We start from the raw sequence: 22,979 nt of genomic DNA on the forward strand, positions 1-22,979 counted from the left end.
TTTTCCCGTTGCAGGGCATTGTTATCATCGCCTCTCTGTCCATATTTTCATTTGGGCCATAACCATCACGGGAGGCGTTTACATTCAGGAATGTGTAGCTAGTACATTCTGATAGAGAGATAATAAGACACAGAGGACACACAGGTGTCAGTCACTCTCTGGTGTGCATATGTTGTGGAGAACCACTTGTTAAAGAGATCATCCTGTCATAACTGTTGTCTGGACTAGAGCGATCCATATTTAATGAGAGCAGATCAATGGATGTATAAGCGTTGCCCTGCCGCCTGCCAAATAACAGTTTCAGACCCTTTTCTTCACAGTAAAGTGTTACAAAGATTCCAGGGAGGAAGTGAGGCATCTCATCTTCAGAAGATACTCCATTCACACATCCTGCCCTCTATTCAAATATGATCATCTGCATTTCGCAACATGCTGAATGTTCCTGAATGTTTCTCACTTCACTTCCTCAGACTTTTTGGGTTTGATGCTGATTTTAATCTCCATCAAACCCAACACCCACAATGTAGTATTAAGCAATCACTACCTCCCATAAGATGTCGAATACAACACTTTTTAAGTATCGCAATTATTACATCCTGCAGAGCAGACAGTATTGTGCTGCATGGCACTGTATCGCACTACCTAAATGTACCATCCATCATAAATAAATAAGATAACCCCCATGGAGCCCTCCACTTTCTTTCTAGAATGCTACCATCCTTTGGGACTTCCACATCTCAACCCCGTCACACTGCTGCAAACTGCCTGAGGCTTCAGTCTGAGAGACAACATCATCTGTAAATAGTAGAGTAGAGTTTAGGGAGCAGCTTTGTTGCTGGTTTCCCCACCAGGAATATTGCAGATTATATATAGATATTTAAATGTATTAAAATAACCAAATATTCCTGCTTGAAGATTTGTTGACCTTCTCCGGCTGTAATCCAATTGAAATGTCACTTCCTGAGAAGTAATATTATGCTTATATTAACTGTAGGCCTATGTAGACCTTTGGGCCAGTGCTAATATAAACAAAGATCAGGCCTACAATTTGTTCACATGTTTTTCTTTCAGCCCTGTGCCATTTGAAAACAGCTGGAGCGTTATTTGTCAAGAAAGCCTCAGCACTGAGCTGTGTGAGTCTTGCCTGCACGAATGCTCAACAAACTCAAGTCAGTCATCTCTGATACTCCCACACTGCACTTCTATTACATGCAGTACGGTAGGCGCACTTCCTGCCATAGAGCTTGGGCTGACCTCCTAACAAAGAACAGGTTCAATCTGCCTCCCCTCCCCCAACCCGGGAAGCTGATGAGGGTCACATGACCTTTCTAGACAGCACTGAGGCGCAATGGTAATATGTACGGGTGGGGGAAGGGTGCTGCGAGTCACACGACTCTAGCTGTGCAGTTATTGGGCCAGGGAAGCGCTTGGAAAGCTCAGTTTGTAGTAGGGGAATATCCAGTGAGGTATCTATTCCTCATTGGGCTCTGGTGTCCATGGACATATTGGATTTAGTTCCCTAAACCCTGCTGCTTTATTTACACTGTAAAGAGAACAGGAGCATTGGGGCCGGGCTGTCAGAGCCAGTCTGGAAGAAAAGGCTTTACTATTTATGTGTGTGTGTGTGTGTGTGTGCACATATGAGTGTGTGGCATGAGAAAGAAAAAGTGAGCCTTGTGTAGGCTCTCTCACTGTACAACACCACCCCCACTGTCTTCCTCCCCTCCTCCTTAGCAGCCATCAACACAGTGTGATGCTGGAGGCTTTCTGAGGTACACTGTTATGTCACAGCCTGCAGACGTATTTTCCAGACAAAGCAATGTAGAATGAAAGAAAAGGACATCTGTATTTCCTGGTGCTTGGTCATTGTGCAAGACGTATGCCCAGTAGTTGACAAGTGGAGCTCCAATTAAACTGTACAGTACACGAGCTGCTGAAAACATGCTTGTTCACTGAGTCAAGATAATTTTTTGAAGAGCTTGAACATTTAGGAAGCCCCTTCCCAACCCTGATGACATTCCTTGAGCAGAAAAGGTGCAGGGGGAGGGAAGGCGCGGAAAGCAGACAGATGTCATAGATTCAGGGGTTGAGGACAAAGGTCAAGGGTTGGTGACCTGGGCATCTAACAGACTCGCCTTCCCTTTCCTTCCCCCCTCCGGCACAATGAAAGTCATTGACTTTACAATGCTTTTTTCTTCTTCTTCTTACAGTGACAGTTTTGAAATTCCCACTCCAGCTCTAGATTTTTCAGAAGCGACATGTTTTGTGGTTTATCAATATTATTTCCTCTTTTTTTAAATTAGATGTTAAAAAATGTTTCTGTATAGAACATTGACTACAGTGCTTCACAGTACAAAATATGCGTATACGCTTTTTTGCCGAGAGTGAGATGAGAAGATTGATAACAGTATATAATCAATCTTTTTTCTCATCTGTCAGCAAAAGGCGTATTTTTTTTCAAACTATTGAATTTGATGGCACAATGCTGTGCAATACATCCACACAGAAGATAACACCATTTTCACCTTTGTGATGTGTCACACGAAGGTGTCTTGCTTTTTACGGTGAACTCAAACCGACCATGCAGTCAAAGGTCAAATCAAATATTTCCATGCCTAAAACAAATTTCCATCATGTTATTTGTTTACCTGCCATCACAGACTATGTTCTTGTAAGTTACTTTTCGGCGACCTCAAAATAGCTCTTTAGAAACCAGGCTGGTGAACTTTGCTACACATATACGGCGGGGTTAACTTTTTTCTTTACAACCTGAGGGTGTAAAAAACATTCCTGCTGTATGATTTCAAGCCAGGGGAATCTCACTGGAGCTGTGATCTCAGTGACACTGTCTTGTTAGCTCAGAGGCTGGGGGATGGGCAAGCCTGCTGTGCAAAGGATCACTAATTTCAGCCTCCTGCTTTGTCATAGCAACATAATGCTGCGTAATGGGCCTCCAGCCACACACCTACAACTACACTGTGACATGTCACTCTACAGGTTCAGGACCTTTGCACAAGGTTGTCACGGTGCTCGTTGTTCCCTCTGGATATAAGATGTAAGTGATGATGACAACGAGACTCACACAGATGTACATGTGGCTGAGAATGAGGGGGTTGTATAACAGGAAATAACCAACTGTGTTATCACACATCAAGATACGAGGCGTTCATATGGTGATTGTCAAGCGCCCTGTGATCTGATATGTGAAATAAATATGATTAAAAGAGCATTATAATCTGATAACATGTCCTTACCAAATTATGTTATGATAAATGTGTCTGTGTCGAGCCATTTGGAAGTGTTATTCCACCGCATGTCTCTGTATGTGACAGATACAGAGAAAGAGAAATAACGTTGAGTTTCGAAAATGTGTTTTATTTTCCATCATCTCCAAAATGTGTTGCCACAGACGAGAACAAAATCCTCCTGATAAATTCCCCATTGTCGAGTATTAATGCTGGATCATCTCCTGGAAAATATTGTGAGAAAAGCGAGAAAGAGAGAGAGGTGACAAGGCGCTTGTGTGGCCCTAAAGCTTGACTGTGCACACATTGCCATCTGGTGGTAAAAAAGGGTATCTCTAAAATAGTCTTTGAGCTCACATGCTTTTTGGTGTTGTTATGGTCAGCTGGCTGGCTAACAGCCACTTTGGGATACTCAGCTGTCATAAATCATCCCTGCATGAACTGAAACCCAAATGTAACTGCAGCTCGCAGTGGGTGGTTTGTATGTGAATAACAGCTTGTGCTGGACCGTCATCCTCCAACATTGCACAAAGATGCATTGTTTTGTTTTTCGTGGTGAAACAAGAAAAATATTTCATGCAGGCGAGTCCTCCACGCCAACTGGGTTTTTCCAACCTCATATACAAGACAAATATTTTCACAGGGAATGTGAGAAACTCTTCTGAACACACCAGGAGGGAATACACTTGAAATTATGAATAGACACAAGAGCGACTGTGTGTTTTTTATCAGTGAGACGACCTATTGAGAGATATTTTCCACATTCAATCTTTTATTTGTTTTGAAACATAACCATCCACCAACGGTTCACCTGAAAAGATAGCAGTGCGTAGAATCATAGGCATGAAGGCATAACTCAAGGTACCAGAGCATTGTCAAGTTATTTTCCCAACTCAGAGACGCTGTATATAATAATCCAGATCCAAATGATGAGGAATACTGTACATCTATGTGAGCCCCTCTCATCTGCAGGAGATGTGCACAGTATTCCTTTTACATTCTTCTCCCTGTGGCATATATATATATCAATTCTGAAAGAAAAGATTCTGCTGATGGAATTTAATAATTAACATGATTTGCAATGCCAATGAACTTGCTCTGGTTATTACAAATAAATCTGACAGGTTTATGAGAGACATGACTGAATGTTTTAATAGTACTGCCTGCATTCGAAGTGTCTTGCCACAACATGTTGATTAATTTAGTAAAAGAAACAAAAGAGGATCAATAAATCAAATTCCTTTTGAAAAGAGATCTTCCCTGTGTGTGTGTTTCTGCGTGTGTGCAACTTCAAGAGCAGCGATTTGTATAACTTGGCATGTGATGAAAGGTGTTTAATCGACTGCTTTGTTAGTATTGACGTGAGAAGGAGTTCAATGTGTTCTGCATCGGTACCTGGTGGATACCACTGTCTGTTGCGATGATGTCATTGTTGGAGCTTGCGCAATGAGACATGTGAGATTATGCTTTTTCATTTAGCGCTGGCTGCTGATTTGCCTGAAGCCCTCTTTTTGATATTACTAATACTCTGGAAATGGGATTGGTGTTAAATCATAGCCGTTAAAGATTAAGCAATGATAATGGCAGGTGTGGTTGAGTTATAGGCTCACAGTTATGGCTTTCATCGAATGGGAGATCTTTGAACTTTCTTTCTCATCTTTAAGCGGGTGTCAACCTGTTCTGTAGCAGGGGAAACTTTCCTGTTAAACCAAATACATGCGCAACACTATTGGAAGGATCCGTTTATTCTGTGAGCCCTTTCCGAACACACCTTGTGTCCATGATTAAAACAAAAGAGGAAGATTTCAATAATTAAAATGTATTTAAGAAATACACACAATTATCATATTCTTTCATCAACATTATCACTGCACCTCCAGTTCATAAAACTTAAACTATGTTTACATCCTAGCTCCGTCGGAAGTCATCTCCTTCTCTTTTGTTTGCTCGTGGTCGTCTCCTCTGATCCGGGTGGCCCCTCATCAAAGGCGTGAACCACGAGTCCACCTGCGACTTGAAGCATCAAAGATACTCAAGTGTTTGATCACCCTACACACTCTTTCTCAGGGGTATGCAGGCTGAAAACAGATACTGCCCTGTTATCTTTAAAATATGTCTTTTGTGAGAGCACGTGATAGAAACCCTCATTATTGCAGCTGTATTACTGCAGCCGGTCCATCACCATACGCACCAGCATATCCAGTCACCTATCAGAAAACCAGAAGAGAAAAGAGGCTGCAATGTCGACGAGGGTGCTATTGAACACATTTAAGAAATACTATACATATATATTTGTTGTCACTTAATCTTTTAAAATTCATTTAGACATATTAACATAAAACAAATCCAAAAATGTTAGACGTAAACATAAAAATATATATACATATATATACATATACATAAATATATATACATATATATATATTTATAATATATTTATATTTAGAAATACTATATATTGATTGGTCATGTTAAACTGAGGTTATTCATATGTTCTGAAAATGGGCAAATTGAGCGTGACAATTGGGGGATGACTAACAATTAGAGTTCTAAAAAGCTGCATTGAACTTCTTGCTTTGTGTTTGAATGCAAGCTTTAATTTGAGCGATATCTTCTCAATCAATCACGCCATGAAGGCGTAACGACTGGGCGCACCATGCAGGACAAGAACTGTATCCTTTGTTGTGTGCAGGTTTTATTGGATCCTGAGCCCGTCCATGACCTTATTTACATAGGTAAACATATGTTGTCAACGGTGACTCATTGTAAATACAGGCATTGTGAATGCACCGATGTGACACAGAGATACAACCCCGTCAGACAATTCCACATCCAGATACTTTTATAGTCTGAGTTCACTATTGATGGAGGCTTTTCCCAGTCAATGAAAGCATGGCGTCAGAGGGTTACATGTCCCACAGGCTGCAGGAGACATCAGGACCGCACACAGACAGCGTGTTTCCTTCACTGCTATAAAACCGCTCACCACACATGGATGTAATAAGCCAACAAATTAAGCCATTATTCTGTTTTTTAAGGTACACAGACATCCGCGTTTAAATATTTTAAGAGTGGTAAGGGATCTCTCACCCCGACGAACGTTGTGTGTCTGAGACCACCAGGGAAATGATCGCACATCCATCTTATCGTTAGAGAACTGTGGGATGGTGTGTATGATGAATAGCCATACTTGAGCAGCACCATGAGGGGCCAGTGCTCTCTTTACAGCGGTCGGCTTACTCTCACCGAGCAGTATGTTGAGTATTCATGAATGACATGGGAATTTAGTATCTGATGGGATTCTCTTGTTTGATTTCATGATTCCCCATCATAGAGACAGTTGTTGCGGTTCAGGATGTGCTAATATGGGCATATTACAGATTAAGTGAAGAGGCATATGGGTCAAACTCTTTGGCACAACGTGTAATCGGCCTAAGGCAAGATAGCGACCGAAGCCAAATCTAATGATGCCGTGTAAGTGTGTGTTCACTCCCACTCTGCACTGAGTTTAAGAGCAACACCTATAAAATTTCATTATGCTGCTGCTGTAATGGGGTTCATGGAAGTGCTCCATGAGCTGACAAAAGCAGGAGAGTCTTGTAAACCCTGGAGGGAACTTTCTAATTAAATGCTCACTGTTTAACTACAATAAATAGGAAGGATTTCAAGTTTTTCCTACATGTCATATTTTCTCCATACCTCAGGCCAGAAGTTGGGAGTCCAGCTTGAGGAATTTAGTAGATTTGTTTTTCCAAGCTACTGTTAAACCGGGAGGTGAGAGATAATGAGAAAGGGCTTCCCTGGGATGTTGGCATGCTTCACCAAGGCCATATGTGGGGGGTTGATATGGAAAATCTGGCTTCTCCACATTTCAGATGAGATGTGTCATCAGTAAATGGTGGTAGGGCTAACCCTCCTGCTTAGCACACAGGTGTGTACCTGGCTTTTCATTGAGCATGACGTGTGGGTATGTTGTCGGGGCATTTTGATGATGTCATGAGCTGGTACACTGCCAACTAAATGAATTCAAAAATGAAATGCAGGAAGGATACCACCAAATAAGAGAAATGATATCATAAATAAGCTATGAAAAACAGATTAACAAATATTTACTTCCAAGTTTCTTGGCTTAAACGTAGCATTATATACATGATTTGTGTCGGTCCACTATTTACCTTTACCTAAGATGTGTGAAGTCATGATACCTATTGAAGGGCACTCGAGGAAGCTTGCCATAGTTTAAAAAAAGAAACCCTCATGGTGTCATCAGGGTTATCTCTCATTGGACTTGGGACTTTCATGTTCTGTCAGAAAAACGGTGTGGTGAACTCGGGGTGTGGAGAGGGCAATTAAACGTATGAATGAAGACGTGTTATCTCGCTGCAATATTAAAAATAAAGGATTCCTATACTAGGGGACTACACGTTATCATATCTTGGCCTTTGCTGCTCTGTTATCGACCATTCTTCCATTAATCTCTTGTGAGTTCCCCAACTTTATGGATGTGAAATACTGAAATGCTGCAGTACCTCTGCAGTGTGTTGTTGTATTGTTTACTTGTATTGCATTTTTTTAAACGACTGACTAAGTTAACAACTAACAGTATGTTTTATTTTTTATCTTATCTATCTTTTATTCTTATTACTGCTCTAATGTGCACCCGCTGCTGTGATCCTGAAATTCCCCCACTGTGGGACTAATAATAGATTATTTTATCTTATCTTAAACTACAATGCCATAAGTATGAGCATATATATATATATATATATATATATATAAACAATGTCCTAAGTAATAAAACACTGTAAATCAACGGTACAAATGGTGCACGGCACACAGTTCTGGGTTGACCTTGTATCTATTGAAAAATAAATAACAAATTAATAATCTCTTCTTTCTATTGCTATTACTGTTGCTCGTTCCTTGACGTTTTATATAAGACATGATGATGATGATGATGATGGTGGTGATGATGATGATGATGATGATGGTGATGATGATGATGGTGGTGGTGATGATGATGATGATGGTGGTGATGATGATGATGATGATGATGATAGAGGTCTGCTCACTGAGCATCCTGCCCAGTGCGTGTGGCTCTCTGCAGCAGCCTACCTGCCTTCGCGCTCCTCGTGTCCGTCAGTCAGCGAGGGCTCCTCCAATCACAGGGCCTGTTGAGCCCCGTGACTCCTCCCCGGTGTATAATTGAAGTTTCTTTAGTTTCTCCGGCGCAGCCTGCGCGCAGTATTGTATGATCCGTGGAGGGGATTAAAGCCACAACCGCCGGACCATGTTTTCCAGGAGCATGCACGTGTGTGTGACCCTGTGTTTGTGGATTACGGCGTTCATGAGCCCGGGAAGTGTGTCCGCGAGGAAGCAGGACGACTGTTTCTTCACTGCCAGCATTTACCGAGCGAGATGCGCCTCGAGATGCCTCAGTCTGCACATCACTCGCATCTCCGCTTTTTTCAAGCACTCTCAGGTAACGAGCATGTGGTCTCAAGACACGCGAACTTCTTCTGGCGTGGAGATGACGGAATAAACGCGATGCTGTGTTGTGTTTACGAAACGATGGTCGAATCCTCCACTCATGTGTCAACCCCGCTTCTCTCCGTGAGGAGACAGAGCAGGTCACTAATGGTGCTGAAATACTTTCACACTTGGGGGTTTCTGTCACTGGCAAGTATCCTCAATCAAAAAAGTGTCACCAAAATAAAAGCACCAGTTGCAGATATACGCACCTGCATGAAGGATTAAGTTGCTTATAAAGTTGCCACACATTGGTCGTGTATATATGAGTTGCAATATATCTAATTAGACACATTGCAGTATTGCGTCTGAGGGATGATGGACGCCTTTTCAGTGGAGCCAGTTTCCATTCATCACTTGCTCATCACTGGAAAAGGAGACACCCGCTTCTGTCAGTGCACATGTGATGGACTCCCTCTATGGCTCTATACTTTTCTGTATTTATCCATAAGGCATCTCACTGCTTCAATGATGATTTTACACTGGTCCTCACTAAGCATGTTGTGATGCAGACCTGTTGGAGGCCACAATAAATTAGCTGATTTGGTATGTGGTGTCAGAAGTTGTTTCCCACCCTCCACTGGACACACTGTTCTCTGCCAGGACTCTTGGAGGAAAAGGACTGCTCACTGATCCTTCTCCGCTCTGCTCCTTTTCACCAGCTATCTCTCCGGTGACCACCTTTTATTCTCCCCTCATTTGCATTTGCAAGGCCTGTTCTTTCCCAAGGTACATTAATGAATCCGTAATTGTCCGGAAACATTGTGGAGCAAGGTGAATTTGTCATCGGGTCTAATGAATCAACAGAGTGCATTGCTTGTTTCTTTGTCACCAATTAACTTTACTTTGCCCAGTCCTGATTGTAGTTCTCAATGCATGTCCAGGGGACACAGAGACCCACTGTGGTTAATTCTAGCAATGGTATTAAGAGGGGGGGGGGTATACACACCCAGAGGGGGATGAATGCAGTTAACTGCATTTGTTTGGACAGAAAACAGCAGTGCTGTGCTTCCAAAGGACACATATTGAAAACAGTGTTTCTTAATTCACAACTTGGCAAGCAGTGTTACGGATTTGTTTTGAGAAGAAGCCAGGGGTGTATTGCTGCTCTGGATTGCAAAGCTGGGTGATTAAATTAGTCAGCAGAGGACTGAGGAGTCAAATAACTGATGGAAGTCTCACCTCTAATGAACCGCTAATAGTGTGTATAATTGACGACAGAGCCTTTGAGTCTGAGGGAGCCTTTTTTTTCGTCGAGGGGCAACACGAGAGGGATGTATTTGTCAAAAGAGAGAAGCATTTTTGTGGTTAGTGATAAGCAAGGTTGCTTGAGCAAGTTTGTAGGTCTAAGAATAGAATGCAATTGTTGATAATCTGCGAGGACTGTCTCATGAAGAGGGTTTGCAACAGTCCTTTCATGTGAAAATGGGGGGTCCGGTCAGCTGCAAAAACATACCCCCCCCCCCCCACGCTCCCCCCTCCGCCCTCTACCCCCTGGCCCTGCCACTAAACGCCAGCATCACACCTCAGAGGCATGCAGAGGATACACACCGAGCTACCGATGCCGAGGTCACCTTCCTGCTAAATGCTGGCGCCCGATTGTGTTAAATGTGATAAGCTCTAATGTAGTGTCGCCATACCGCCGGCGCATGCTCAGTCAGCACAACCTACAGGTGGATCGGCTTCCTCTGCCAGATCGCGTTACAGCGACGGGCCGACAGGCAGCCGCAGCAGCTCGGAGCTCCACTCCAGTGATTGAGACGACAGACCTCTTAATTCAACTCGGACATCTTTCAGAGGTCATTTCATACTCCGATAGGAAGACCAAAACACACAACACTTTCCATTTTAATTTGAATTAATGCCTGACTGGATGTCAAATCAGTGACTTTCGCGTGTTGTTTCGTCATGCTTTACTGTGTTGACTTAATGTGGAGTAATATGGACCACTAATTACGTTGGTCACCGTACATGAGACAATTTGTCTACTTAACACATTTAGCAGCTGGCATTTAAAACTCTGTTTTTAATATCGGATTTTATATAATCATTCTGCGAATACTGGACTGATTCTTGGAGGATGTAGCACTTGCAGATGTTGTGAACACCCACGCGCCTTCTTTCCTTTTCATGTGGCTGAATTTGAGGACAAATCAGGGACTTTGATTGTCGCGATTATGAATGAGTGTGAAATGGAAACGAGCATGGTGTCAGAGTTAGGTAACACTTGGGCTCTCCATCGGTTGTCAGATTTATAGCCACTGTAGATTTATTGATGTAATCGTGTTTCCAAATACAGATTTATTTACATTTTCCTCCACGTTTGGGGGAAATTGTCACCCCAAGTACAACAGACAGAGGGGAACACCCAACCATAAATATTAGCCTGGGACACTTTAAAATATTAAGAGCGAGCTGGGAGCCCTGTGCGATAATGTACCCTGAAAGCATCAGCCTTGTGGTGGATTATTTATGTGGGTACCTGCGTAGCCAAAAACAAGGTGTGTCCACGAGGCCTTGTTATTACACTCAAAGCAATAAAACCATTTAAAATTCAGTCATTTCTACGGTGCCGTGCAGTTAAGTCAAAGCATCTTGTTTGAGAGATTTGTGCTTCAAGTGAAGGGAAGAAAAAACATTGGAGAGTAGTTTTTCCGTGTCCCCTTGTGTTTGCCTTTTTGATATTGAATAACATGCGGTGGAACTTCAGCCAGTGCTTGTCTCGTGTGTGGAGTTTTTCATTAGTGAAGACAGCGGATGAATAGAGGACTATGTTGCTTGGCCTCACCTCTCTGTAAACGCGTTTAAACCATGACAGTCCGCTCTGTAAATCTCCACCGCTCCGCCCCGAGCTACCTCATTTGACAAATGGCCTTCGTTCGGACGTGCGGACAACTTTGCACCAGTGTCGTTTGAGATTTCTTAAACAGCTTTTCATGTTGACACTAGATGTGCTCTGGACACATTAGCTCACTTTCAGAGGTCTGTCAAATAATTCAGTTCAAGTGAATAATTGATGAACGGATTGGCCACAGCCCTCACACCCACTCAAGTCAAAGCCTAAATCTTGAAGCCCTTTATTTTAGTGCTGCATATGTGCCCTTAAGGATCAGTTATTTTGGTGTTGCCTGAGGACCCCTGGGCTGTCAAAGGACACCCAGAGACAGAGGCTGTCCTTTGAAGTCCCGTCTCCCGTTAACTTGACCGGAAATGTACAAGTTCTCAGCGACCAGAAGTATTCCTCCGGCGGTTTATTGCCGGGGGGGAAACATATCGGCAAGATAAGAGAGAATTCAAACGCAACTCATCGGTGTGTAATCTGAGACTCAAATCAGAGTCTCGGAGAAAAACAAAAAAGATTTCCATGTTCAAAAGGTGTAACGCTCTGCTCGAAGATAAAAGAGGTTTTGTCCGTGTTGGCCTCAGTTGTCTAGACAATACAACACGCCCTTCACCACCTGCTCGGTCTTCTCAGCTGACAGCAGCCTTAATGTATCTCCTGTGATAAACCCCGTGTTTACATTGCTCCGCCGGTGTCGCCATCAAAGCAGACAGTTCACCTCAGCCTCGCATTCATACGCCACTGTCTGGTCCGCTCCCCCTCGACCCCATCACACGCGAGGATATCTGGAAAGCATTCATTCACCCGAGTCCTTGACAGTCCTCAGCGCTGCCTAATGTTCAGGCTGCAGAGGAATGTCATGGTGAGTCAGAAGGATGAAGTCCTGACCTATAATTATTCCCCCGTTGGTCCCTGACACGGTGGGGTCAGGCCTGGACAGCTGGGGCAACATCCTGCTGAGCTTCTCTGCTATGGGGACGCTGTCACGCAGCAAAAGTAGCTCCTCTGTGGATCTGGCCCTGTCGCCCTTGATGGATGGGTTGAGAAAGGTGTAAAAAAAAAAAAAAGGATTGATGATTTAGAACATAGTCTAGAGTTGTGACAATCTGCTTGAATTATCCAGAGGCTCTTGACTGCAATCGTAAGCGTCGAGGTTTTACACAACCCGTTCGGCAAGGCTGGGTTGATCCTTTCAAGGAAACTAATCATGCGATACAGGACAACATGATGTTCTGCTCGTGAGGAATAATTCATATTTTAATCAACATTCGGCCAGGCAGAGTGAAGGTGTTCCACGACTAGCTGATGCACTCCTCAGCCTGGCTGGTGCTTGCTTGGATAAAAAAAAAATTAAACGACTATTCCGAGTCTCCTTGGTGCTCCGGCTTGTTTTTTCATCATTTTGTTTTTCATCCTTATCAACAGTTTTTTTGTTGAAGAGATTCTCCAAACACATGACTATACAATCATGGATTCCTTTGAAGCCATTTGACCATTATCCTTGACACTAAAAGCACAGCACTTACTGGTACTGGATGTCAAATTAAACCCTTTAATGATAAGTTCTCTCCTATGGTCTCATGGGAAATTTCTTCTGGATTACATTGTGAGGAAGGCTTTGAACTCGACATTGAACTTAAGCAGACTTTTTGCCAGCCGACCCTGAACGTTTGGCTGCTATATTGCTTTGATTGAGAAATGCAGGGAACATCCCACATTGAAGCGCAGATTTAGATCATTGATGAGAATTCATTTATTTCGTGAAACTCTGTTGAGAATATTTGCATTAGATTGTTATCACTTGTTCAGAGATGTTGTAAACCGGTGGCCCAAAAAATATCAGTTATTTATCCTAAATGTCCATTTTAACATTTGCATTTCTTCTCTTTCATGTTGACCAACTGGTCATTTATTTCGAGTCACTAGCCTTGCACAGCTATGTGTGCAGACAATGACGACATCATTCCTTGCCCTAATGGAATTCAGGAAATGACCACTTGCACACGCCGTTTACCCCCCCGGACTGGTCCTTCGCTCGACGACTCCCCATATTTACACATCGGGGATTTAGAAACACGGCGCGCGCTATTAGGGCCAAATGTTTACATGGCTGACACGGAGAAGGTGGCACTTCCACGGCAATTAGAGGAAATTGGCAGTATCTGAAGTCTACACAGGAGTGCCGACATCACTTCTCGCCTCGGTGACCTCGGGGACGTCTGTTGAGAGATCAAACGGGGCCCTCAGAAAAGCTGAGTTCACCACGCTCTGCTGAAACTGACCAGAGGTTTTCCCCCTCCGGCGCCGCTGACCCCTCTTTCCTGCTTGGGTTACATGCAAAGCTGACTCTTTTGAAATATCCGCTGTTCGCAGTAATGTCACTCGAATGCGAATGTGATCAGAGAGGAGAGGGTCAAATTTGCACATTTCATGTCACGTCTTGATAATTGAATGAATTGATTGATGATATTTTCCCTTCTCTTTTGCAGAATAATGGATCCTTGGTTTGGTGCCAGAATCACAAGCAGTGCTCCAAGGTAGAACTTGTTTTCTTCTTCCTTCTTTTCATAAGCGAGACCAATGCCACAGACAGCGCATGCCTCATTATCAGATGATAATGCAACATAAAGTGGGCAGGTCACGACATGACTACCTTGGTCATGCCTTCAGAACCACTTTGAGGGTTGTTGACGTAGAGCGAGGGAATGAGAACATCTCTTACTTTACAGCTCGTCCTTACTCCTGCTTTCATTGACACTCATGAGATACAATGAAATAAGATTAGAAAAGCCGATTTTTTAAAAAAGCGAACTGTGATTTTCTCAGTTGTTTTTTTTACTACTCGTGCCATTTGGAATTTCAGTCGGATGCATTACGCTACACCTCCCGCAGGGCTTGTTTGTGTTTCGTGCCCCGTCCCAAAGAAAGGTTGATACAGAGCTGGTGTTGACAGCTACTCTAAAAAGATGGCGCTGACGTGTTCTCTCAGACTCTCGGGGAGCTGTTGACAAGGCCCTTCGGAGATGTGCCGTATAGACTGCAGACGGAGAACACTATGGAGCTGAAATAAGGAGGATGATATGCTAGCCAAGTAGAAATGTGAACAGTGCTCTCTGTGGCTGTCAGAGGTTCTCGTCTCCTCACACACGGACCGTGAAACCAGGATTCAATGCCGTTTGCCCATGAGGACTCAAAGTAGGTCACAGGCAGCACATATACAGTGTCTAAATGACATACGGGTGTGGGTGATGACACATTTAGATGTAGTGCTTGTATTTATTTAGTGTTTTCTTTTCACAAAAACAAGTCCACAGACCTTGATGTACTTATAGAGGAATGCATGCTGGGAAATTGGGCGAATTAAAGTTTCGTAGTGATGGTGATTAATTGGAAAATCCAGAAAATGTGGATAAAAAAAAAAGTCAATGCTTACTTAACATGGCCTCTCATTCGTTGGAGATATAAATCACAATCAGTGTCTATTATCAACCGCCTCACATGCTGACCCCTCGTGTTTGATTTCTAAATTCCTCTTTTGAATTTCAAATTGTTTCCTCGGCAATTTGCATTTGCCTGGATACAGCGGAGCCATTGTTCTGTGTGCTTCCTCCTGCATCTGCAAATGTATAGGCTCCTTTCCTTCCCCAACTTAGCAGATGTTTACAACGTTGTCATATCACTGAATGTATCCTACTCTGTGTGCAAATTGTGACCTTTTCTTGTATCTTGTTTCTTTATTAATTATAACGTTCTATATTTGCACTGTAATTTGAGCTTCTCGAGGCTGAGCACCTTCGACTTCAGTTAGCCCCTAAAACAAAATGTGTGATGAAGAATATGCCCTTTTATATGATCTCAAACCTTCCGTGACAAGTGAATGTAACGGCAAGCCTCCTTTGTGTTCGCCATGATGCTGTGGAACTTGTTTCTCTCCTTTCCACTGTGATTTCCAACATCGGCTCTTGGCACCGGCCGGTCCCCAGTCGATCGGCCGAGTTTTATGTTTGAAAAAGTATTTTGCTGGCTGTGAGTCCGAGCACAGCGTACTGTTTTCATAATCAACCAAACTCTACGAAAAGGTCCCGTAAAAACTCTTCACGGACTTCTTGTTCCCCTCGCCCCGTAACAAGCATGTCAGTGAGCACTTCTTTATCCTCCTGGTCGTCTGCAAATGAATGAGGCTGGATTTGATGTCAGCCCTTAAAAAATAATGACATGCTTGTGTAACTGCTCCACCAACGTGGTGCTCGGCCGCTCTGTCGTTCCAAATCGTTTCAAGGACTCTCTGAATTTAATCAATTTAATTGTATCCTAGGTTTTTTGGGTTCAGCCACTCAGGATGCGGGGCACGCCGCTGACGTTTTAATTTGCGGCCAAAAGTCAATATTTTCGGAGCAAACACCACCACACTTCACATCAATGAACTCGAGTGCACACTCGGGGCCCTGTGTCAAAACACAGAGCTATTGTGGCCACTTTAACAATTGCAGCAAATGGGCCCATGCTGTACAGTGGTTCCCTGTGAATGGCGCTACGGCCGCTGATTAGCCTCTTCACTTCATGAACAGCACACAGTCAAACAGAGAGACAAAGGCCGGTGGCTCCCGGGGAGTGCGTTAGGGCAGAAGGCCTGTCCACCCGGCGCTCTGTGAAAGGGCCTCGCGGAGCACCCCGCCTGTGAGGTAAGGGCTGCCTCATAATTTAGACAAAGATGCTGTGACCCCGTCCATCTGCCTGCGTTTTTTTAGGAAATAAAAAGCCCTCCCCATTCGTGGAGACGAAGTCATCCCGGTCATCCTGCACGCAGTGTCCAGAGCGGGCCCCCGCTCTCTCCGAGTCCCCATTGTCATGGTAATTAACCTGCTTGCCCCCCTCTCTCCAGAGCCGAGCGAGCTGGCATTCGGAGAGCCGGGGGAGTCATTATCACGCCATAACATTGGACCGGCGGACAAACTCCATTCAGTGGAGAGAAGCCGGGAGAACAGACGTCAGGCATTTTCTATGAGCTATTGTCATCGTGTCTCCCTACTGTTGGCGCTCCCCACTCGAGCAGTTTGCATGTGTTCCCTGAAAGTTTGCAAAACTCCAGGGTGTTCGTTCTCTCATTTTTTTTGTTGCATATTTGTGTGCGTGTGCACGGGAGAGTGTGCAGGAGCAGCCAAGAAGCGTTCCACATTCACAACATGGATGATATGAGCTGGGTTTGCGTTCCCCCTGTGGGTGTTAACCATGCTCTGAATCAAATGCTAGGATTGACTCAAGGCAGCTAAATGTCGCTCCGCAACAAAGCGGAGCACTTCATTACTCACACTTCTCTCGGGGGGAAGGAGGAGAAGAAAGGACATGTGCATTCGGCATGGATAAGTTGGCCTGGGGTGAGTCACTGGAACTTGGCCATTACTTATATTTCCCGATGGAAGAAAAGTGTCATATCTTTCTTGTAAACACACTGAATATCCTGAAAAATGAAATAAATCAGTATAATTTTTCCCCTCCTGATCTCTCAAGGAATTGATGAATACTGAGCTGATGATAATTACATAAAACATCTTTTAGCAACAGGGGGATTTTTGACTTTTCCGTATATCTCTTTGAACCGGCCACGTCTCTGCCCTTTTTATTTATCGAGACTTTCCAGAGGGGGAAAGCTTTAGAAAGCAACATTGTCTGGTTGCCATTTGACGGCAATGAGTCGTGCATGTCTTTTCAAAGAAGTCTCACATATCCCAGGTGGCTCTTTTGAGCATTCCTTCCTCCCAAACACACCCTGAGCTGCACATACCAGCGCCAGAATAAGAATTGTTTACTCTTTTGGATTACATGCAATTTCTCCTTCCCATGTCGGAAGCTTTGGAGTCCTTTGCCTGAATAACAATCACTGGAATGCGACTATCTCTCATTCAAAAGTGTCTTTTCTTGTCAACCCCCCCCCCCCCCCCCACCCGTCCTTAAACACCACATTTTCTCACACCAAAATAATTTGCTCAAACTTCCCATCAGTTTCTCTATTCTTCTTTTTTCCCCCGGGGTCGGTCGAACCCATAAAATGAACTCGCAAGTTCCGCCTCGTTCTCCCGTTTGTGTGGATCATTATTAAAAACCAAAAATAACACACTTTGCAGAATGGTCTCTTTGAATGGAAGCTCTGCGAGTGTGTCAATGAAATTAACAAGTCTTTTGTGTGGTTGTCTTTTCTTTTGGCTGGATATAGTATGTTTAAAAAGTTGTGATAAAGTGGGTGCTGGTTGGTCGGTTTACAGCTGGACGTAGCTCGGATTGTTAGGTGCTTAGAGAGACTTCAAAGCACCTTTTGGTCATGCTGAGGCCAGACGCTGGTCTCACCTCCCCGTGTTAGCCACATTACCAGCTCCAACACCTCAGCAAGCTGAACAAGAAATCAATCTGTCAACTGGGCAGTCTGTGGAGCTGCTAAGCACCCTGTATTTGACATCATTTGAATTTCTTATTTCAAAACATGAACATATATGTGTACGAAATCTGAGTAGGTGGCGATCATGTGACGAGCCGTCGCTGTACTTTCTCAGAAGCCTTTATTCTTGTATTCTAGTTGGAGGCAGTGTGAGTGTTAGTGTGTGTGTGTGTGTGTGGGTGGCGGAGGAGGAGTGTGAAGCAGGGCTGGTCAGTCCCAGCAGGAAGGACCTGATCTGGACACGGTTGTTAAGTTTCATTGGCTAAAGGGGGGGTCGCTTCATTGGCTCCTATCTGTGGAGCTCATTATTCACATGGTGGGTGGCAGAGAATGAAAACCCCCACAGCAGAAAACTAAAGCGGTGGCCACAGGAGAGGAGGCGAGGAGACGAGGAGACGAAGAGGCAGTGGAACTGCAGTTTGAGACTTCCTCGGCGGTGGAAGCTCACGTCTTAAAGCTGCTCTCTGCGATGCTGTGTGTTCCACGTCTGAGTGATGCGTGCTCCAGGAAATCCTCCACGAAGAAATGCACTCGGCGTCTCACGGCCGACCTGTGTTTTTATTGATCCCCGCAGAGCAGCGGCCTTTTTTTTTTTTAATAGTAGCCATCTATTTTTTTGAGATAATCAACCTTTCAAAGATAGCCTGATTTCACATGTCAGAAGGGATTTCATTCCCTTGAAGGATTAATGTAATCAAAGCTGCTGTAAAATCCTCTTTTCGCAATAATGACCAGTCACACTGAGACAATCCGCTGTCACCCAAGTGTTTATTTTCTCTCAGAGGATAGATTGGATGAATATCATGGATTAAAGCCCCCCCCCCCCCTTTCCATGTTGATTTTGCTGTCTCTTCCCTCCCGAGATTACATGTTTAGAGATGCTCAAGCACAAAATGATTCCCCGGCTGTATTTACAGTCTCTCTTAACATATCGTTACAGAATAGTCGTGCCGGCGGTCACATTGACAACGAGAAGATTAGAATGTAAGATTCTTAAAGCTGATTTACTTAGTCCATGTGGGTTTATCAATTTATTCCAGTTTCTCCCAAAGCTGCAGATAAATCCTGCAGATTGTTTGTGACCGTTTCAAGACGATGGAGAACCAGAATGTGTGTCAAAGACTCGCTGATTGACAGCGTCTTAACCTTTGACCCGGACTTCATTTGATATTTTTTATTTATTTTTACTTTCCAGACTGTACATGCATCAACGATGAAGAGCGCCGCCGCCGTCTTTGGTTTCTCTTCTTTTGTTTTCGACATAGCTCCGAGCCTCGTCCCACTCGGCTTGCCCAGGTTCGCCCTCTCTTTGTACAGCCGTTGTTTCGCCTTTGAAACGCATATAAAAGACAAATCAATCATCACAATCAGGCAAAGAGAAGACATCATATCTCTGCTTATTGGGCTAGACATTGTTTCACATGATGTATGTCGTGCGCTGGCGTAAGAGGAGGCGGGAGAGGGCAAATCAGAGAGGAGATAGTGGTTGAATGTGACTGCAGCGTGGGATTATGGGGGCTTTACTCCCCTCGACGACGCAACGGTTTGTTTACTCGTTGTCGGCCTACATTGAGACACAGAATCTCTTGGTCTCGTTCCATTTGAGATGAGGAGGGGATTGAGACGGCCAGCGACGTAGCCTGGCATCCTTTTATCTTGTTCGCTATCGCGTCAATCTGCAATGACAGAAAGGCGTTTGTCATCGTCTGCGAGTTCATTATTGTTGCTGTAAATAAATTGCGTAGACAGTTTGAATAAATGGCGCCCGAGGTAGCATCATCATCTCCCGCTCCGGTGCATCTGTCACCGTGAGTCGATGCAGGGAATCGTGTCCGATCTGACACGGGGGGGGGGGGGGGGGTCTTCGGACAGAACGGATGCCGATGGTTTGGCCTTCCCATGCCACGTCACGGAGATTGTTATGACATGTGCACGGAGGGCAGAGGTAGGTGATAACTGAGGCACTGGGAGTTTAACTCAGAACCTCATGAGACGGCAGAGGACCTGTAAGAGAAGGAGCCCTCACATCAGTGTGTGTGTGTGTGTGCGGTGACTTCAGAGTCACTAAGTATGAAGTGAACTGCTATTGCATTCCACAGCAGACAAAGCACAATTCTAGCTCCGCTGTGTGGGCTTTTTTGGCTCATAAATAAGGCAGGCACCTCTGATTGTGGGGTAAATGTATAATTCATGCACTGCCCCTCCTGCTCCTCCTCTTTTTTCTTCTCACTTTCTGCCAAGCTATTCCTTTTCAGCTCTTTGTTGTCTGCACCCTCGACTGCATTTAAATTAATAATTAACGTGACGCTCAAAGAGCGTCTGACACTACCTGCTTGGTTACTCACGTCTCCAGCTGTGTATGTTTCAGTTCACCCGCCGCTAGAGCTGGAATACGACAGAGTTTTGGTTGGTTGTACATATGAAGGAATTATGATGCTGACAGCGTTTCTAGCACAGCTCCCTCTCAGGACTGTAAAACGCTTGGAGAATGTCATTTATTTGTGTGAGAGTGTAAAAGTCTGTATCAAACTTGTATTGTTTATCATTAAGATACGACCATAGATGGGTTGGTTTTCCAGATATGTATTTAATTCCGCTTTTAGACAACCAGACATGGTCAAGACTATTTCAACCTTTATCTTTAACAGGATGTTTTTTAACAGAAAGCTGGTCCTTCCTCAGACCACGTGCATCTCCGGCACCTAATGCCAAATTCCTGGCATACAGTTCGGACACCTGCAGCTTTGGGAGAAAGAGAGCCACTAATATGCTCCTCACACGTGGGTTATCTGGCACCCCATACGGACATCGTGCGCTTCCAATACGGCTCCGACATGCTGTAATTGTTGTCTTCTCTTGCTCCAAATATAGCGCTGACGCTGTGGCTGGGCCTTGTGGGTTTCCTGTTGGTTAGGAGGAAACCTCACAGCAACCACTGCGGTCCGGTTGTATCGGCGCACCCCCTGAAATATCAGACCAAAAGTTTTTGTGAATATTTAAGATGCACTTCCATGGACACACACATCTTGTTCTTTTAGTTTGAGTTGCAAATGAAACATCAACACTGGCTGAGAATAATTCCAACAGTTCTAACACAATCCCTACATTATATATTTTTTCCATTTAGATAAGCGACCTTCTGCTCGTTGGGGAATCTCATTTCATATTTATCAACACCCATGTGAGCTTGCCCAGTATAGAGTTCCACACTCGCATCTTAAGTTCGCAGGCTGTTAATCTTGTTGATCTACTTGATCCACTCGCTGTCTGCTCCACACACACACACACACGTGCCGATTTATAGCAGTGAAGAAATTAATTCTACGATATATCATGGACACACGCACTATAAGGTGGCGTAGGGTTGAGGAAATGGCGTGTCTAGACTTTATAACGGCTCAGGATGATATCTTCTTCCTGATTTACACGCCATATTTTCACAGTCTTTTGGAACTTAATGGCACGTCATCGTTAGTGATGGTCCTCATTGTGCCTTTCCACAGACCGGCAGAGAGTGCGGAGTCGTGTTCATTTTAATGCGGGTGAACTTGACAATATGATTCACCTGTCTAAGGTTTCTGTCCATCTTAGTGTGTATAGTTTTCCAAATGTTCTAAATGCCAAACAAATCAAATGTGACTGAATGTGCTGAATATCTTTGGGTTTGGGGTGGTTTAAGCATGTATTTGAAATAGTCACATTGGATTGTGGTAAATTAAAATGGTTATTTTTTAAAAGGTTTTTTTGGAACCTTTCATTGACAAAATGATGAACTGATAAGTTTGTGGTGAGTTCTGTTAGTTGCGGGGCTACTTGAAAGCTCAGTAAGTGGCTTTGTGTCTCACATCGACACAGGTTTGGTCATTGACATGTTTTTCTATTCTGTTTATGATAACTAAAAGCACAATTTAAGTATACAAAGGGAATTTTTCATAAAGGCGTTGTCCGATTTAAGGCTTCATGCCGTAGAGCTTATTTTGCAGTGCTTTGTGCATAGACAGTGTTGGGTAACACTTCAAAAGGGTATAAAACTCTTCCTGCCATCGTCAGTAAAGTGTTCTTTGATAAGATGTCAACCCAACCCAACTCTTCCTCCACCTTAACCAAATATATATTTTGCCAAGATTGCATTGAATGGCCAACTCCAATGCAGGCTCCGACACGCCTCTACATTATCTGCAGACTCAGATGTGATGTTGTACTGCAGTAAGTTGTCTTAAAGCAGAAACAAAACACCCGGCTGTGGTGTGCGGTTGGCTGTAGTTCTGGAGAATACACAAAATATAATAAAACAAGTTAGAGGTTACAGAAACACGGCTGGCAAGTGAAAGTGCAACGGCCATGTTTGTGAAAGATGTATCGCATGATAAGAAGCTCGTTCTGTGTTTGCTCTGCAATGTGAGCCCGGTGTTTTCAAATGGAGAGAGTTTTTGGAAAACATCAATTTTCTCAGCATGTTCGGGCTTATTGCAGATGGAAGGCAAACAAGGAGGTGAAAATATGTGTTTTCAAATGTTTTGGGATTACAGTGGACGAGGAGTCTAGGCGTGTAAGAGAATGAAAGGCAGATAAATGAAAGTGGAATAGAGTGAGAGGTGAGTGAAGACGTGGAGTCAGTGTACAGGGGGGAGAGCAGGGCTCGGCGACTCGCTCCCGGATGGGTCGATAGATATGAGCAGAGGGCGGAGACCGGCCGGGTTTCACAGGAGTGTGAAAAGCGCCGGGGCAGCAGAAAATAGCCATAACTCAGTAAGATTGCAGGAGGTGAGATGTACAATATGTGTGATCAACAACAGAGATTTCTCTATATCTGAGTCTCCCAGAGAAGCCGACAGCTGCTGCTCAGCACCCGAGGGGCCGCAAAGGCACCTTGCAGAAGTCTGTTGGCATCACTCGAGCCGCTCTCACCATCAGCGCCGGGATCGATCCGCTC

General features: G+C 44.1%; 1 protein-coding gene across 2 annotated transcripts in view; it reads left to right on the top strand.

The window, feature by feature from the left end:
• The first annotated feature begins 8,524 nt into the window (after window positions 1–8,524).
• The window catches only part of LOC130202690 (anosmin-1), a 38,484-nt gene continuing 24,029 nt past the window's right edge, over window positions 8,525–22,979 (top strand). Inside the window, exons 1-2 of one of the 2 annotated variants that reach the window (XM_056428410.1) lie at window positions 8,525–8,727; window positions 14,106–14,153. In XM_056428410.1, coding sequence (XP_056284385.1) covers window positions 8,536–8,727; window positions 14,106–14,153 — 240 coding nt within the window. In that variant the 5' untranslated portion in view covers window positions 8,525–8,535. The remainder of the gene's footprint in view (window positions 8,728–14,105; window positions 14,154–22,979) is intronic. The other variant, XM_056428417.1, reaches the window with a different exon arrangement.

The sequence above is a fragment of the Pseudoliparis swirei genome, chromosome 2 (genome assembly GCF_029220125.1).
Source record: "Pseudoliparis swirei isolate HS2019 ecotype Mariana Trench chromosome 2, NWPU_hadal_v1, whole genome shotgun sequence".
NCBI classification, from domain to species: Eukaryota; Metazoa; Chordata; class Actinopteri; order Perciformes; family Liparidae; genus Pseudoliparis; species Pseudoliparis swirei.